This window comes from Perissodus microlepis, chromosome 16, assembly GCF_051167445.1.
Source record: "Perissodus microlepis isolate ML-2025 ecotype Zambia chromosome 16, ASM5116744v1, whole genome shotgun sequence".
In the NCBI taxonomy this organism is placed as follows: domain Eukaryota; kingdom Metazoa; phylum Chordata; class Actinopteri; order Cichliformes; family Cichlidae; genus Perissodus; species Perissodus microlepis.
The window spans coordinates 2,449,123-2,466,986 of NC_140476.1; the positions used below are offsets into that span (position 1 = coordinate 2,449,123).

General features: G+C 44.8%; 1 protein-coding gene across 3 annotated transcripts in view; it reads left to right on the plus strand.

Annotated features, from left to right (window-relative positions):
• Positions 1–17,864, plus strand: part of LOC146370186 (partitioning defective 3 homolog B-like) — a 209,077-nt gene that overhangs the window by 174,211 nt on the left and 17,002 nt on the right. For all 3 annotated transcript variants that reach the window (XM_084908589.1, XM_084908590.1, XM_084908591.1), the window contains one exon: positions 13,756–13,832. In XM_084908589.1, coding sequence (XP_084764715.1) covers positions 13,756–13,832 — 77 coding nt within the window. The remainder of the gene's footprint in view (positions 1–13,755; positions 13,833–17,864) is intronic.

Here is a 17,864-nt window from a genome sequence, read left to right on the forward strand (position 1 = left end):
AGAGTTAAAGTGTGTGTGTGTTTGATGTGTGATTCCTGAAGCAGCGTGCAGCTCTTGAGCTTCTTAGAGCTTCTGAGAGAAATATCTGATGCTGAAATATGGTGAGTCATTTGATAGATAACAAATACCAAGAGATGTGTGGAGAGGAAGAGAGCGGGCATACAGTAGTAAAAGTCAGAGTTTCACAAGGAGAGCAGGTAAAAGACTCAAGTGCTGTCAGCAGAGGCTGAGGCAGCGAGTGAGAGATGGGTTGTCAACTTGAAGTCACACTGAGAAGCTGAAAGAGTGCCGGGCAGCAGGGAGAGGGACCTAAACAGGCCTTTTCCTGCCTGTCGGCTACTTTAAAGCTACAATACGTGTTATTTTACATTTTACAGTTTCACTTCTTCTTTTTGTGATTAAAAATAGGCAGATTGTTACAATGATGGGAGGATTTTCCCTCCAAATCAGTGGAAGCACTGAGCAGAGGAAATCCCCCTCTCCTCTGCACATCACGCCACCTCCATCCAGCTCGCTCATATTTTTTTCACCTCAGTAACATTTATGCCTTCTCACTGAATACTTTTCACAGTTCATTTCACTTTAAAGATCTCTTCATTAAATCAGGTGTAATTTATAGTTAAACATGGACTGCTTCAAGATCCTTTTTCTCTATTTTAAGTGTAGCAGAGGTCGACAAAAAGAGAGGAGTACGAGTTGGAGCCTCTGTGCTGTGTAACTCATCCATAATATCAATAAGCTTTACTGTAAGCTTAAAAGCTTAAGCTTACTTTTTTTAATTGGCAACATTTTAACCATGTTAGCTTTTCCTGAGAACTCACAGGTATTAAAGATAAATATGGCGCGTGGCAGGTCAGCCGTTGGGTTTTCTTTTGCTCTCTTTTATCAGCTTTTAAATTCTCCCATTGGTCCCTTTTATGGAGAGATTTGTTTCCAACTGTTAACTCAAAGCTAGCCAGCCTCTTCAGTGAAGATGTCTCAATAGTGTTTGGGAATTCAGGCCAAGACCCCGACACCCTCTCGCTCACACACACTCACACACTCATCCGTACTCCCTCTCTGTCCTCCCATCTGTGAGTTCAGATGAACACAAGTCTCCTGGGGCTTTTCATTGGCCGAGCTCCACACTAAGAGCCGAGCTAATTGGCCAGCTGGGGCCCAGCCGGTTGTTGGAGACAGGGCATTGGCCAAGAGAAGGGTCAAGTGACATGTCATTGGTCAGATCGGATGATAACCTGGCAACACTTGAGGCTTTCTCTCTCGAGTAAAGCCTGATATGAGAAAAAAAGGATCTGCAGTAGACGGTTGGACAAAATTTGGTAACAGATTTTTCTGAAGACAAAAAATCTTTGTTAATTTGCAGCTTTTTGGTTACGTAAAAGTCCTCGCAGTCCTTGTGCGAATTTGCAAATAACCCTCAATCATGAGGCCCTAAATTGTTGGACGCACTGAGTCACCTTCAGTTTCACCAATTTATCAGTCCGACTGCGAGTTACAGCCAACTGGTTACCATGACAAGCACAATCGTGTGTGTGTGTGTGTGTCTGTTTAGTCTTATGCCAAGTCGAGACCAGCAACACTGAATGAAGGAGGCCTGTTTTACTGTCTTTGTATGAAACAAATCTGTGCTGTGAGGACCTTCATCAGATTGAAGTTTTTTTTATTTTAATGGCGATCTCTGTGGCCATGCTGTGGTTATGTTTATAGAGTAAAAGTACATGGTAGAGGTTAGGGAATGATTATGACCCTAGTGCTGTAGCTTGGCTGAAAGACTGTGTTTAGTTGCAGAGTGCAGCTGATTTTACAACAACACCACAACAATAACAGACGGTGTCAAACAGTCAGAAAGTCGACTGATAAAATTTACTGCAGAGCTGAAGGGAATAGCCCAGCATCAGTAGTGTCGCAGTCACAAGGCCCATCATCAGTACAGATGGAGACGTTAGCTAGCTAACAGTCACACAGGCCTAGAGACCAGTCTGCAACTATCTGGCAACCACCAGCCATTAAGGGGGAAAAACGGGTTGTCCCCAGCAAGTTGCGATTCCTAAAGCCCCATGCACAGGTGGTCCTACTAACCACCGGTCACCGAGGAAAACTATATAGTCAGCAACAAGTTGGAAAGTGGTTGCTGCAAGTTGCTGGAGTGAATTTGGATGCAAACAGAATATGGTGCTGTACCAAAAACTTCTGTTTGCTTTGGCGGCTAGCAGGTTGGAGCGCTCGGTTGTAGTTTGTGTGGAAGATTTGTCTGCAACTTGTCTGCAAACTACTCACCATCCACTGTGAAGTAGCACACCAGGGTAGTGAATGGCCGGGGCCTGCATATTCTATATAAACTGTGACTGTCCACTTCAATCTGCTTGTGACCGAAACGATCATAAGGAGGTTTTTGCACCAACAAAATTCCCAGCAACCAGTTGCCAGCTGGAGAGTACACATCTCAAAGTTCTGCAGCTAGCATGTCAAACACAGCAGTCGTTATTTAGTGCACAACAGTGTTTGCACCACACGTTTTGCATAGTGTACCACGAGAATCACGGTTAAGAAAGTTCTGGTGTTTTTGGACTATTTCTGGTTAAACCTAACACGGCTCAGTCCCCGTAAGTACTGACTGTAAACTCAGTAACATTCCAGTGTGTCTTCATGCTCGTCATAATCTGAGAGACGACCACCTCGTTTTCATTTATTAATTTACAACTAATTTATCATTGACTTGGTCTGCTATTCTCCCTTCAAGGTTTCACTGTAACGTCCTACTGCTTCCACACATGTTCTTCAGAGAGAACGTGTTATTCACAAAGTCACAGGAGCTCTTAGGAAACATAAACACACTGTAGGTGATTGCAAACAAATGACTAATGTCATTTTTCCATTCTCCAAAGTTAGAGAAACACAATCCTTTTCCCTCCCACACAGGTTAATATTGACCTACCTTCAACTTTTTTATTAAGTAGCAGAGTAAGCTAATCCAGAGGAAATGAGAGGTGGAGGTTAGCCGCCAAGGATTAGTCCGGTCCCAAGACATCAAAAGTCCCATTCCCACCCAGGAGATAATCATAGCCACATTAGCCAGGAAATTAAGTCGCCGCTTTAAGGGGGTTTCTAATCCCCGTCTCGCTCTCTCCTTACATTTCTCGATCTTTCCCACATGTCCTACTTTATCTAGTCCTGTCTCTGCCCATCCCCCGTCAGCTACACCTGGACTCGAGCTACATCCTGGTCAGTCTGCACAGCCGTCTCTGTTTCTGCTGTTTGATGGATGACTTTTCTTGTACTGAGAGTAATATGTGACCTTTCAGCAGGGTCGGAGCTTTCAGACAAATTGAAAAGTGTTCTGTGATGTTTTTCATGTCTTTGTCTGAATTTTAAGAATTTCAAGTGGACAATATCCAGTGAAGTGCCTGGAAAATAAAGGATCGTCCTCTCATCTCATGAGCCCAATCCTGAGGCCATGAGAAGTGGGCAGAGCTCTAGTAGACTTAAAATTGTGTCTTACTCAGTTTCTGCAGGAAATTGGCTTTTAGAAAAGAGAACGGTTCTCTGGGGTCATAGGTCAGAAAGGTCTTAAGGTTTAAATACTTAAGAGTTATGTGAATTTGCATGCCTAAGACTCTCAGAAAGAACAAGTCACCCCTTCCTCTGCCTGTTTGTTCGTACATATCTGTTCATGGATTCAGCTCCACATTCTCAACAAAATGTGGATTCCTGCCTCCGTCTCAACCATGTCGTCCAGCACAAAAGCAAATATTGCCCCCATTCTCCACACTTCTTTGTCCATATTCACCCGTCTGCGTGTGCTCACTCATACAGATCAGATGTGCACATAAACAGACCATGTATGAAAACGGCAAACTGTGAATACTGGATTACAATGAACACATATCAGTACAACACTTTCATGCTTAAGGATTTCAAAGATTTCACCACTTTAACTAAAAAAATTCAAGTGATTAATCTCAAAATCTCATCACATTTTAATTTATTGTTTCGATGGATGGATGGATGGGTGGGTGGATGGGTGGATGGATGGGTGGGTGGGTGGATGGGTGGGTCGGTGGATGGCTGGATGGGTGGATGGATGGGTGGGTGGATGGATGGATGGATGGATGGATGGATGGGTGGGTGGATGGATGGATGGGTGGGTGGGTGGATGGATGGGTGGATGGGGGGATGGATGGATGGATGGGTGGGGGGATGGATGGATGGGTGGGTGGCTGGATGGATGGATGGGTGGGGGGGTGGATGGGTGGATGGATGGGTGGGGGGATGGATGGATGGGTGGGGGGATGGATGGATGGATGGGTGGGTGGATGGATGGGTGGATGGGTGGGGGGATGGATGGATGGATGGGTGGATGGGTGGGTGGATGGATGGGTGGGTGGGTGGATGGATGGATGGATGGGTGGGGGGATGGATGGATGGGTGGATGGGTGGGTGGATGGATGGGTGGATGGCTGGATGGGTGGGTGGGTGGGTGGATGGATGGATGGATGGATGGATGGGTGGGTGGGTGGGTGGGTGGGTGGGTGGATGGATGGGTGGGTGGGCAGGCATATGAACAGAAATGAAAGGGAAACAAAGAAGATGAGAAAGAAATGTAGCACGATGACAGAGGAAGTGTGAAGAGGTCAGAATTTTCATGGAATTAGAATGAAAAAGAAAAACATTAGAAAAATCAGAAGGAGCTGACAGACTTCGTGGCCATCACCGTGCGACTGGAACCAATCATCTGAAAGACGAACTGAGCGTGTGCGAGAGGCAGAAAGAAAAAGTGCCACTTTCATCCTATTACAACTCCATCTAACCTGCCACTGTGGCCACCTGCTCCCACTGTCACACAATCATAATCACACGCGCGCACACACACACACACGCGCACACACACACACACACACACACACACACAGGCGTATTTCCAGCCCTGTATTCAGGTTCTCTCTCGCACACAGCAGAAATATGCCCGTGCTGCTCTTATGTGCTTATGCTCTTATGCTAAGTCTTGCTCCTGATATCATAGAGAAATAAATAAATAATATGAAAATCCACAAACACACAGCCAGCAGAGATTTTCCTACCTAAGGCACTGACATTGTAAAAAAACGGCAGAGCAGGTAAAAATTTCCTCCGCTCTCATCTTTGCTGTCTCCGGCTTCTCCTCGCTCCCATCATTCGCACTTCTCCGTCAGGTGAATTGTTTCCCCTTTAACCCCTACCTTTTTTCACTCCCCCATGCTTCCACTCTCTTAGTCTTCCTTGGAATTCACCTTCCTTTGTTCCCGCTAATCCTCAAAGGGGAACTTTTTTTAAGTCGGGAAGTTTGAGCAGAGACGAGGAGACGCAGAAGGAGAGTGGGGAGTAGAGGTAGAGGGATATTCTATCTGGGTGGCAAGGAGGGGGGCTTAAAGGAAACCAAATTATCTCCCTTAACTTTGTAGGCTCCTCATCTCCTCATCCTTGTCTCTGTCCCTGTGTATATGGCATCGCCCTCCACTCTCGCTTCCTCTCTTTCTGCTCTCTTATCGACTCCCCACCTTGCACTTTCAAGGACGAGCTTAACTGTTAAGAACACTAAGGACAGGATAAATGTGTGTGTGTGGCACTTCCAGCTATTATTTTTTTATTAAAGTATATATAGTATGTATCTATTTCATTGCATGGGTGTGCACTCGTATGGTGCACACACACACACACACACACATGCATGAATATTCTGTGTATGTGAGTGTTTTATGTGAATTTCTCCAAAGGCTCTGCAGCAGAGACTAATCCTATCCTCTCTGCTATCGCCTTACCTTCCCTCTTACTATCATTTATTTATCCTCATCTCTCTCCATCACACACACACACACACACACACACACAGCTTCCCTTTTCTCGCTCTCTTCTGTAACCATCCTCACTTTCCTCGGCTTCTTCTCCTAAATACACAGAAATAGCTGCATGTTGAACTGAAAAAGCTCCTATTTCACAGTTTCTTTTTTTCTTCTTGTCATTAAGTTTGTGCAGGTGTGTGTTTTCGTCTGTGTGCATTCTTACTCTATTCTTTACAAAAATACATAACGTGGACTCATTTCCTGTTCAGGAAAAACAGTTGTCCAATAAAAAAGCGAGTGAATGAGTTACACCAACACAATCTCCTCTCATCACACCTTTCACACACTGGAGAACGTCCAGGGCAGAGACCTGCATGAGGTAACCAGAAAGTAGCAGCTTGGTCCAGAAGTGCACATGAAGATGAATTTGAAGGAGAGGCAAATTATAAACTGGGTAAGGTTTTGATTTGTTTGGGGAGACGGTTGATTACGTCCCGCCATCATAAACTGTACCAGAACTAAAATCCAATGATTCATGTCTATGAAAGACCAGTTCTTTGTAGGTTCCCGTCAGTGTTGGCAGGAGTTGTATTTGTGCCCTGTCTGCCTGTGCGTTAGTGTGCGTGTTGCTTTGTGCCTGCTGAAAGTTTGCTGGGATGCCACCAGCTTGATAACTTTTAAATGCCATTTAACGAGAAGAGGTTTTAATGTGATTGATGGGTCTAAGTACTGATATGCATACAAACACGCGCACAAATCAAATGCCGTCTCCTCCATCCCGTTTATGCACCTACACCACATAAATGGGATGATTTGCATTAAGTAGTATTAATAGCTGTATTGGCGAAGGAGCTCTAAGCTGTGAGCTTTGGGGAAAATTGACCTTCTGTGTCTTAATTGTACCAGAGGCTCAACAGCGCTGTGACATTTAACTGTGCTCCAGTCTTAATTCTTAGCGCTTTATTCTAGTGCATTGCTGACATTTCAGTAGGAAGAGGTCTGAGAATAAAGATGCTTGGCGCGTCTTTGGTGTTGTAAACAAATAAGCGCATTTGCCCTGATTATTTTATTCTCTCGCTATCTTTCTCCGCCTCGGTTGCAGTTGAGTCTGAGACTTTCAGATTTGTTGTCTGTCACCCTCTCGCTTTTGGCTGTCGCTCACACCCTGCAAAGTCCGGCGAGATTTTACAGCCCAATAACACAAAGTGACCAGTGTGCGTCTGCAGGAGGCTTCCTGCGGCTGGTGATCAATAGCGGTGACTCAGCAGAATTTGCATTCTGCTTGTTAAACACTCAGTCGCTGGTTTTAAGACTAATTGAATACAACGTGATGTTCATGATATAAAGTTTGGTCCCCATTAGAGTCAGACAGAAAGAAAAAAGCACTCAGGTCTCAGTCACAGGTCCCTAATCGATGGCTTAACACACAGTCTGCAGTTTGAGCTGGATCGCAGCTGGGATGTGTGTTTGCTGTTTATTTCTTAGAAGTGTAACCAAATCAGGACATTTCTACAAATGTCTCTTTAATATCCAAAGTAATCCAGGTTAAGAGCTATAAGCTCAGCCAGTCTTCAGAGAACATTTCGTGCCGTTTGAATACGATTTGCTTTAATGCAGCTGACTCTGGCTCTGTGCAGTGTCTCCTGTGAGGTCAACATATTAGAAGAATGATGAACTACGCCAGGACCTAATTTGAATACTTATTTGTGCGTGTGCACGCCTGTTCGCATTCACTTGCCTGTGAATGCGAACAGGCACGGTCTTGTGAGTGTGCTTGTCGACTCTTTCCTTTAGTGCTACTTTGTTAAGAGGCTGTAGTAATTAGCCTGAGAAAACGGATGGCTTTTTGCCAGCAGCCGCAATTACTGCTTTCTCTAGAATGAATGGACGGGTAAATGGATGGAGGGAGGATGGTATACAGTATTAAATGAACAAATGGAGATTTACTGAATAAATAAAAAACGGGAATGGTGTGATGGAGAACAGCTCTGAATGAACAGAGGGAAGCATGCGTGGATGGATAGAAGGTGGAGGGAGGAAAGGCGAACGGCCCATTTTACTACCCGAGTGATGGTGGGTGGCAATCACAGGTCATTACACGGAGCCGGGAATGGCACGGAACGAACTCGATTTAATTTGAGTTTCAAAAGAAAATGGAAAAGAAAAAAATGACAGACTGATGCAAAGATTATTTTTTAAAAAGATGTCTTTGTGTAGGGTGCTATTTAAAAATCAGAAGCATAAATTACAGAGGACATGATGTGTGATTGTGTCCTCCTCTGTGCAAACTAATGGATATATTTAGTCATGTCGTACTGGAAATAACACCATCACACCTGAGTGAAAGCTGGAGGGATCCTAAAAAATTTCAAAAAGCGAGCCGAGTGTTGTTGGCTTTGTATAGTTACCGTATTTTTTGAGGGAAAGGTAACACATTTTTAATCACATTCATTTCCAGTTGATCCTGCTTAAAGGGATGCCCAAGTTTTCTCAAAAGTACAACTTTTATCTTTGACAGCTGAATTTGGCTACGACTGATCCCAGGTAAACACAGGGTCCGCTGCACATCCGTCTGCACGGCCTCGAACGATTAGCGCCTTCTTCTGGGTGACGTTCATTCGTGCATCTTATCTGCAAATATGCAGCGCGGTGTATTTCCATCGAGTGGAGAGCCAGCTTCCCTGCTGCTGGCCAGCACTCAGCTCTTTTTGTAAATCTTTGACTTTGGGCGAGTGGACATTGAGCTGACTTGACTTGATGGTGCTGCTCATATTTCTGGAACTCCATTTAAGATATTTGAACTCTTGATGGGGCAGCTGGCGGTCGCCTGTTCCTGGGTACAAGCGGTGGATGGAGTGCAGTGGTAAAAGGGCTGATCTATGATGGATCCCAATGTGGATGGTGCAAGAGGCCCCTGCTGGGTCTGTATGAGGCTGGTGACATTGCGGTAGAACAGTTGGACCCATTGGACGTAGACTTCAGGGACGCTGTAGGCTTGCCAGATGAGCTTATGCAGTATCCGGTATTTTCCAAAGATTTTCTCCAAATCCAGAAATGCCATATGGACAGGCAGTGAGGCAATCTCACTAGCTGTTAGTCCAGGCACAGGTTAGCACATGTACTAAATACCAGCCAAGAGGGGTTTTTCTAGTTTGGCTAACTCACAGAATAATAGCAGATCCTGGTCTTAAGTATGAACAAAGGAAGACAGAAAGAAGGTAATCGTTGAACATTTTGTGTCGTGATGGGAGTGTTGTGGGAATCTCTGGCTCGTGTTATGTTTCCTCATTAAAAAGCTGATGTGTAAACAGTGAAAACAGGAGTTTAAGTTCAGACACATTTTTAATGCGTGAATTCGCCAGAGACGTCATTAACATGGCATGATGCACATCAGGGGGATAGCTATCTCACAGACACTCCAACATACAGATGTGTGCACACACTAGGCTTAGCGGCTGTGACACACACATACAGAGAGAGGAGGCACAGAGAGCTGTGTTTTAATTGAGTCAGCCCAAAGTGCTGGCTGAGCAGAACGATATGACTGATACGGATTAGAACCAGCCTCCCTTATTCATCGATTTCTGCTGGGGTGGGAGTCAGAGTGGGGAGTGGGGGAGTGGACAGAAGACAAAAAGGGAGTAAAATCTTTGTCTATTGATTTACAGAAGGAGAAAATGGCAGTGGAAGTTAAAGAAAGACATGTGGCTCCAGATACAGACACGTTCTAGCAAAAGCAGTTAGAGTTAGAAGAAAAGAGTTGATAAGAGTTGTATCATAAAAAGAGTAGGAGCCAGATGTAGGCTGCAGTAGGAGGAAAGAGCTTAAGAGTTTGGATGGGATCTATCTGTACTCACAGGTCCACTTTATTTCACTTAAGGGGAACAGTTAATGAAAGATGAGGTGTGGACAGGGAGGGAATGGTGAGCACGGATGGGGGGGGGGTTGTAAAAAGTCTGATGTGGGGCCGGTGATGAAGGAGTTTAGAAGAAGATAACACGAGGGGGAAGAAAGAGACACTTCACATTTGGAATAAGTGGACTCGTTTAAGCAGATGCATCTACCAAATACTCCACGTCGATCTAAATCCCTCTGAAATCCTCGAGTACAGAGATGGTGTGTGTGTGTGTGTGTGTGTGTGTGTGTGTGTGTGTGTAGAAAAGGGAGATAGAAGGAACAAGTCTGTGAGGGTGTGTCAGTGCTGAAAGTGATTGGGTGGTGTGTTTTATGGGTAAATTGAAGGGTCTGTTAAAAAGAGAGAGATGAGCCCTTGTCTCTCTCTCAGTGTGTGCATTTGTGAGTGTGTGAGTGTGTGTGTGTGTGTGTGTGTCTTCTCCCTCTCCCTTCTGTATCAGTCTCTTCTGCTTGATTTCCGCGCCCTCCTCTCTGCCTCTCCTCTGCTCGCTATGCCGTGAAATGGTTTTTCGCTAGACCATTACCCCAACCAGTGCACTCTACTCCTGCCACAGCCCTCCACGAGTGAGTGTGTTTAAATGTGTGCGCGCTCCTTCAGAGGAAAGAAGGGTGTGTGTTTGGCTGCGTGCATGTGAGAGATTACATTACACAGAAGCTGTGATTGTGCATGTTTTGTTTATGTGCGTGGAAAACGTTGTGTGTGTGTGGGGGGGGGGAATAGAGGTGTGTACAGTGTGTTACACTACCTCAGCTGTCGTAGTGTTTGCCCTGCAGTCTTGTCACAGTTGTCTACTAACGTCTAGCATTCTGTGTCTTACAGTTACAGACAGACTAATACTGACAGCTTTAGTCTTTTCCAGTGAGTCAGTTCACAAACTAACTCTGGGCTCTTCTTTCTCTGGCTGATTTGCTGTTATAAGCATATTTTGGTAGCTTTCCACCTCCCTCAGCCACACAGGCCCGGAGACCAGTGGGCGACCCTCCTTATGATTACTTTAGTTGCTACACAGTTGCTACGGTTACCCGTAGTTTGTATCAAAGACATGGCTGAAATGTGTTGGTTACAGTTTCAAGGCGAAACTTTTAATTTGTAATAAAAGGTCACAAATTCAACAACAGCTTAAAAAGGAGAACAGTAAACGGCCAAGTTTGCTTTTTTATTTATTGCATTTTTCACAGTTTTGGTGAAGAGTAGTCGCCTCTTTGCAATCGAGTCAGCGTCTTTCATGCATGGCACAGGTGACCGCGGTACCTGGTTGCTACGGCTGCATCCATAGACTGTATTGGTTCACACATGCGTGCTAATTAGAGATTAGTCTTCCTCTTTCGGCAGATCTGCTGTGGCGACCTCTAAAGGGAGGTCGCCACAGCAGATCTGCCTCCACCTCAGTCTGTCTTCCTGTCACACCAACCCTCTCCATGTCCTCCTCTGTGATGTTTTCCTCCAGCCTGGCAGCTCCATCTTCATCATCCACTCTCATCTCCATCCTCCTGCTTTTCCTTCTCACTCACTCCCACCACATCTCCCTTTTTTCTCTTCTGTTAACTTCAGTCCACAGTAGCAGCGTTTCCTCCGGCACTCGTTTGGCTCACAACACCAGAAGTGGTCGTTGTTAACCCGGGTCCTGACCTATCTGGTATCGAAGTGTCGTTCTTTATGATCCACATGTTTGATTTGGCAAAGATTTCACTCTGGGTGACACAACTCCAGCTTGGGACCGGCACTGGGAGTGCACCATGTGCTTGTGGCTGGGTTGCTAATTACAGATAAGTAAAGTAAAGGAACCTGATTCTCCAAAAGTGGAGCACAGAGTTCTCACATGGGCCACAGCACACCATATCATTCATCCAGTAACTGCATTAAAGGAGAAGAGAAGATGATGCAGACAGCAAACGCAGTCTCAGCATCCAGCTCACCTGAAATAGATGAAGCTAGGAAGCTTTAACTCTGCTGCGTGAGTGTCTGAAGCCCAGCAGACAGCTTGGTGAATGGAGCTCAGGCTGTTGTCTTTAATGGATATTAGAGTTATTTTCTAATTCAACACTGTGGCCAGTTATACTCTGGCACTGGGAGATGGACACTCTGGTGTTTTCATCTGATTTATAAACAATAAATAATAATAATAACAGTAATAATACCACCGTTGTAGAAGTTTGCTCCCACTCCTCCACTCATGACCGTGCCCTTTTCCACTCCCTTACTCATCTCTCACCTCAGCCTCCAGGAGCTGATGCAGTGTTTCACCCTCACCTGTCTCTAGTTTCCTCTTTAACATCTTGTTTAAATCGTGTCTTTAATGTCCCTTTCACCTCTCCAGTCTGTCGCCCTCATCTTCACCCCATTCGCTCCCTTGTTTTATAATTCACCTCTCATCTCGGCCCCCTCCCCTTTCGCCACCGCTCAATGGCTTCATAATATCACTCCCCCTCTCTATATCACACTTGCCCACTCTCTAACTCATTTACTTCTCATTCACTCTATCTCTCTTTCCACCTTTCTTCTCCTCCTAATGCCTTTTCATTCTTTTGCTCCACCTCTCTATTCCCTCTTAATATCCCGCTGTCTCTCTACCTGAGATATTGAAGCTATAAAGACAGGTGTTCAAAAAGAAAGCCGGGCCAGCAAATCTGTTTTATATGCCTTCTGGCATCATTCCCTGGAATGCAGAAAGAAGAGAGGCAGAGAAAAAGAAGAAAAGGCTGCGGTCTGTAATATCTAATTCTGGGCTCCACGAGGAGAAAAGAAGAACCTAGTTTTCTGTAAAACCTTTTGTCTCCATCACTTGGGACATACACATTTAATTCACCCTCATTCTGTTATGCTGTTTTTGGTATAAAGCCTCTTATTCTTTCTTTCACTGTGTGTGAACGGGCTGTACACCCTACTGTAACAAAATATTATGGCTTCAAAATGCGCAGATGACGTACAGTAATGTCTCGTCAGCGGCGCAGTAATGGTTACGGGTTACGCAATTTTATCCAATGGAAATGTGAATTATTCACAAAAGCTGAATTTTACAGGGGTGAAGGTGATTTAGACGACATGTTCAACATTACACACACAGGAGGAGCTCCTTCTTTTTATTAATGTTAAACGCTTTCTTACCTCACACAACAGCATCCAGGCTGCTGACGGAGACCAAGTGCATATGGGTGTTCATATGGTTCATATCTTTGTAGGGACCAAAAATTGGAAGTTTACTATACTTGTGGGGACCAACAGCCCTAATGGGGACCCACAAGTTTGAAGGCGTTTTTGAGACTCAAAATGTGGTTTTAGTGTCAGGGTTACAACTGGGTCATGGTTTGGTTTAGGGTCAGGGTTAGGCATTCATTTTCATGGTTAGGGGCTTGGGAAAGCATTATGTCAATGAGATGTCCCCACAAGATATGAATAACCGGCGTGTGTGTGCGTGTGGACTTTTGGGGTTTAGTCGGCTCGTTTTAGGAGCGCCCCGGCAGCTGGAATATACCCACAGAATAGACTGGGATAATCTCTGAAGGAGCGTGTGTGTTTGTGTGTGTTTGTGTGTGTGTGTGTGTGTGGGTAACAGGCAAAAATAGAGGAATGGGAATAAGTGGCGGAAGAAAAAATGAAATGTGCGAGTTACAGAGAGAGCCAGTGAGATGAGGAAACAGGAGATTGAACTGTCAGCAGTTTGACTTAAGCTTTTTCCTTTTTTTCCCCAGTATGGAGATGAGACGCGACTGTGTGTGATTTTGACTGTGTGTGCGTGTGCATGAGCTAGACAACTCCATCCTGTTTTGAAGTAACCTAATCTAGGATGGAGACCTCCCTCCCACCCCCCGAAAAACCTCAGAAGACCTAAACTCTAAATCCCTAATAACTGGCCTTTGTCGATCCTAAATCACCCCTGTGTCACAAACACACACACATGCAAAGAAAGTGCGCTTTGCACATGCTTAGACTCGCAGTTTAGTTGTATGTAAGGAAAGACTCCTGCCAGTTTTACATGAACGATATCCAGACTTGGTCACTGAAGGCTTTGCTTTTGTTCGCCAGGTGCCGGGCAGAGGGGCAGATCACCGTCTGACACCACGCTATGAAGAGGTGGAACGCCAGTATGCCTCCTTACCGAGGTACAGCATCTTCTCCTTCATTTGTATGAACATCACTGCTGTGTGTTCTGCCGTCCTTCTTTTCTCTTCCTGTAATTAAGCCTATCGTCTCTGGGGGCTGTGCCTCAGCCAGGACCTCACCTTCCCCCTTCCCCTGGGAAAACAAGCTATGTACAGGCTTGGAAACCGATCTGCTCCCCCTTCAAACTGCTGTTACTTCAGCATGTGCTCGGAGGCTTTTCGAGAGCCTGCGATGTGTCAGCGGGTTTAGTGAGCTAGCTGTTGGGCCACTTCTACAGCTTTCTATGAAATTTCACATTAAATTATCAGAAGATTTAAGAAAATTGTTTTGTGTGTTATTAGCGACCTAAAGTGTTAGACTTCAGTTTTCCTTCTGGACGCAGAAAACTTTGCTCACGTTTAAAACAGGGAAACATAAACACTCAACTGTGCTTTATTATATTGCTCTGCATTTTGTTGTTTTGCTCCCTGGACAGCATGAAATATTGCTAACATTAGCCAACAGCAAGAACAATAGCAGCTTCCCGAGTATATTCATCAATTCTTGAAAGATTATTTCCATTTATTTCTCATTATGTGTTTTCTGATTCACTCAGATAGATATCCTGCTGCCCCTGGAAGGCCGCAGTTGTGCAAAAGTATAATTTTCTGGGAGCATGTACGAAGGCGCAGCTGTTCGCTGGCTATTTAAACACGTTAACCTCAATGTGAAACACAATCACAGCTAAACTACATTCTCCGGCTATCATCAGTCACTACCGGTTTTCAGCATCTTATTTTTTATTTGCCGCTTTCTCTTTCAGAAAGGCCTCAGCTTTAATTCTCCCCTCGTTCTTCGCTCCTTCGCTATCTTAACATTTTATTTTTCCCCAGACGCTCCCCTCCCGGGACCTTCTCCCTCCCCTCCCGCTCATGTCTGATGTCTTACTCATCCACACGTACTTTATTCAGTGTCATTTTTTCTCATTGCTTTCCCGAGATGAACAGCGCTGCAGTAATGTGTTTTAGCAGGCTGGGTATCAGTGTATCATAACCTCATCTCTAAATATAAAACTTTTTTTTAAAGTGAAAATGAAAGTGTAAACTTTGGCAGTAAAAACACAGACTAGTTGTTACTAGCTCCTTCTAGCCTCTGACTACGACACCTCAGCAGACCGACAAATGTTCGTGTGGGGATGTTAGTCAGAGAAAGAGCGAGAGAGACGAGCTAAGCTAAGTGGAATGACAGAAGTTTAGAGCGTTTATAGTCGGGTTCCCACCCCTGTTAAAATACTGCAGGATGGCTATTTCACACCTCTTCTGTGTGTGTGTGTGTGTGCGTGTGCGTGTGTGTGCGTGTGCGTGTGTGAGAGATGGTGTCTGTGTGGGTGATGACTTTGGCAGATGGAGGCGAGAACAGTGATGATAGTTTTGAGGTCTGGCTGTGGTATCTGAAAAAGCCTTGGGAAACTGGACACACACTCACTCACATACAGTACACCCCATCTCCGTTTGCACTCGCACACATGCGCCGTAATCCGTAAATACTGCGCCAATTTTACATGTACGCATCATGTTTGTAAGAAGCTGCGAGATACTTTTCATGGGAATGGCTCCAACAGTGTTCCAGCTTTCAGCGTGGTAACGATCCCAAGACCGTTTGACGGATTACTGCATCAGACGAACTGAAGCGAGGACCTGGTGCTTTTGAGAAACCTTACAGTGACTCATGTGATAAAAATATATCTGGAAATTGGTCCAACCTGTTAAGTAAAGAATTGCTACATACATCTCCATTTTTTTAAAGAAATATAAATGATCAGTTTCTAGTGTTTTGAGCAGATAAAGTAAAAAACTGAAGCCCCAGCTGTTAATTAACCTGCTGTTTCTGGTCAGTTTCGTCACACATTGAAAAGCAGGGATTAAGAGTCACAGCAGGGTTTGGACACCGCAGCGCAGCCAACGTTATTGTGACTGTGTGCAGTGAAGTTGTGATCTGAAGTAAAGTCGGATGGGGCTCAAAGTGGCAGTTAAATGCAGTCTGTGTGTGATAAGACAGTGAATTACTGCAACAAAGCTGCACAATATTGCACGTGTTGCATCCAGCCAGGACCTCGTAGAGCTGAGATTCAGAAATTCCTCCAGAAATTGTGACGTAGTTGTTGCAGGACGGCAGCACAGGTGCTCAGCTACCTCGCTTTCATATGGGAGTAAAACCAGTTGAACCGAGTCACAGAGGCGCGTCGTAGAGGAGACACGCTCATCGATGTTAACCTGGTTGTATGATTTGAATCTGAAACCTTCTCTAATCTGTGACCCGAGCAGTTGCCTTGAAATCAAAGGCGGCTGCTGCAACCACTCGCAATCAGTCACCAACTCCAAAAAGCCACCCGTTTTTCCAAGCTGCACGGAGTGGGTGTTCTTTTACCCTAGTGTGCCTGAGCCTTTATTCGTTTTTACCCGTCCCTCTTATATCCATGGACTACATCACTGTGTGTGTGAGTTCAGCTGTGCTCGGTATACATTAGTTTGTCTTCATGCTGCAGTGACAGATAAATAAACTGTCCCTCGTGTCTCCTGTGAGTGCAGAGTTGCACATGCACAGCAGTGTTGTCCTTTCCGTGCTCAGGTAGCGATTAGCTTTGCTGCAGGTAGGTGGCGCTATATAAATCAAGCGTGCAGTTGCTCTGGCAGAGCTACAGAGTGAAAAGGAGACTGATAGATACCCCAGCAGAGCACCAGCTACTACTGTGGGATTAGAAAATACAAGGAAACCATAGACAAGCATTAGATTTTACACTGATTTCTACTGATTTATGTGTCATGTTGCTACATGCAGTTAGCTACACACAAGCTAAAGAGAGCCATATTATCACAGGCTTGTTGATCGGTCACCGATCATGGCTAATCAGTTGGCCTTTTACATTCGTGTGAATCACCCCTTGCTCTTCCAGGTCTCTCATGAAAGATTTCCAATATTGTATATTAAACCTCTCATATTTGAAGTAAGTCAACCTGAAAACGTTTCCCTTTTCAGAGGTTTAAGTCAGATAGAGGTGTGATTCTCTGCCTCAGCCTCACCGTCTGCACTTCTTCCTCTACTGTCACTTAACTTTAAAGATATTTCAGCGTCTAGAGAGGCCGAGATCATGTTTGGAAACTGCATCCTTGCTGCTGACCTTACGAAAACATATTATTTTGCGACTGTCCCAGAAATAGCTGACAGGCTGTGTGTATCTAATGTCTGCATTCCTGTATACCTGTGTGCATGTGTGGGTAGAGTCCAGAGAGCAGAGCGGCTGCTTATAAAGGTACTGTATGTGTGACTGAACATCAGTCAGCCGGAGCACTGAGTACATTATGTCAGTGTGTGCGTGCGTGCGCTGTTAGACAGGATTTTGATGGCTCTAAAATTAAAACATGACCCAGCAGTGGATGATGTTTCCCTGCCTAAAGCGCAAACACTTTACCAAACAAGCTGTCAGCAAATGTCACTGCTTGAAATAGGAGGGGAGGCTGCTCGGGGTATTTTGTATATGTTGGTACTCCATAAAATTGTTCACTGTGATGATATTTACCAAAGATAAACAGACTAAAGCACTAATTAAACGTGCTTTTACTTCAAACGTGATCCATTCTCGGGCTGCTCAGATTCCTCAAGCCAAGCATTCGTTTATCTGACAACATGTGCTGTAACTAATGAGAGAAACTGAAACCTGCGCTGGAGCGGTCCTGTCGCTACCTCCTTTTAAGGAGCGTGGCCTAACCTCATGTATGTTTAGTACTATGAGAAGTTAGCATAAAGGTGGCGCAAAGGGGGCTGTGATTGGTCAATGTACTGTTAGCTGTACATGATTAGACACCAACCCGAGCATCAGGAAGGAAGAGACACAAAAACACTGACGCTGCCTTGCTTTTAAATCTTGTTTAAATCAAATCAAATAGATACAACTGAACCTCGTAGGTTAGAATAACCCCAAAAAGTGAATCTACAGATCACAGAGGCCACGTCAGGTTAGGCTTTCAAAATTCATACATGCTCACCGACTTTAT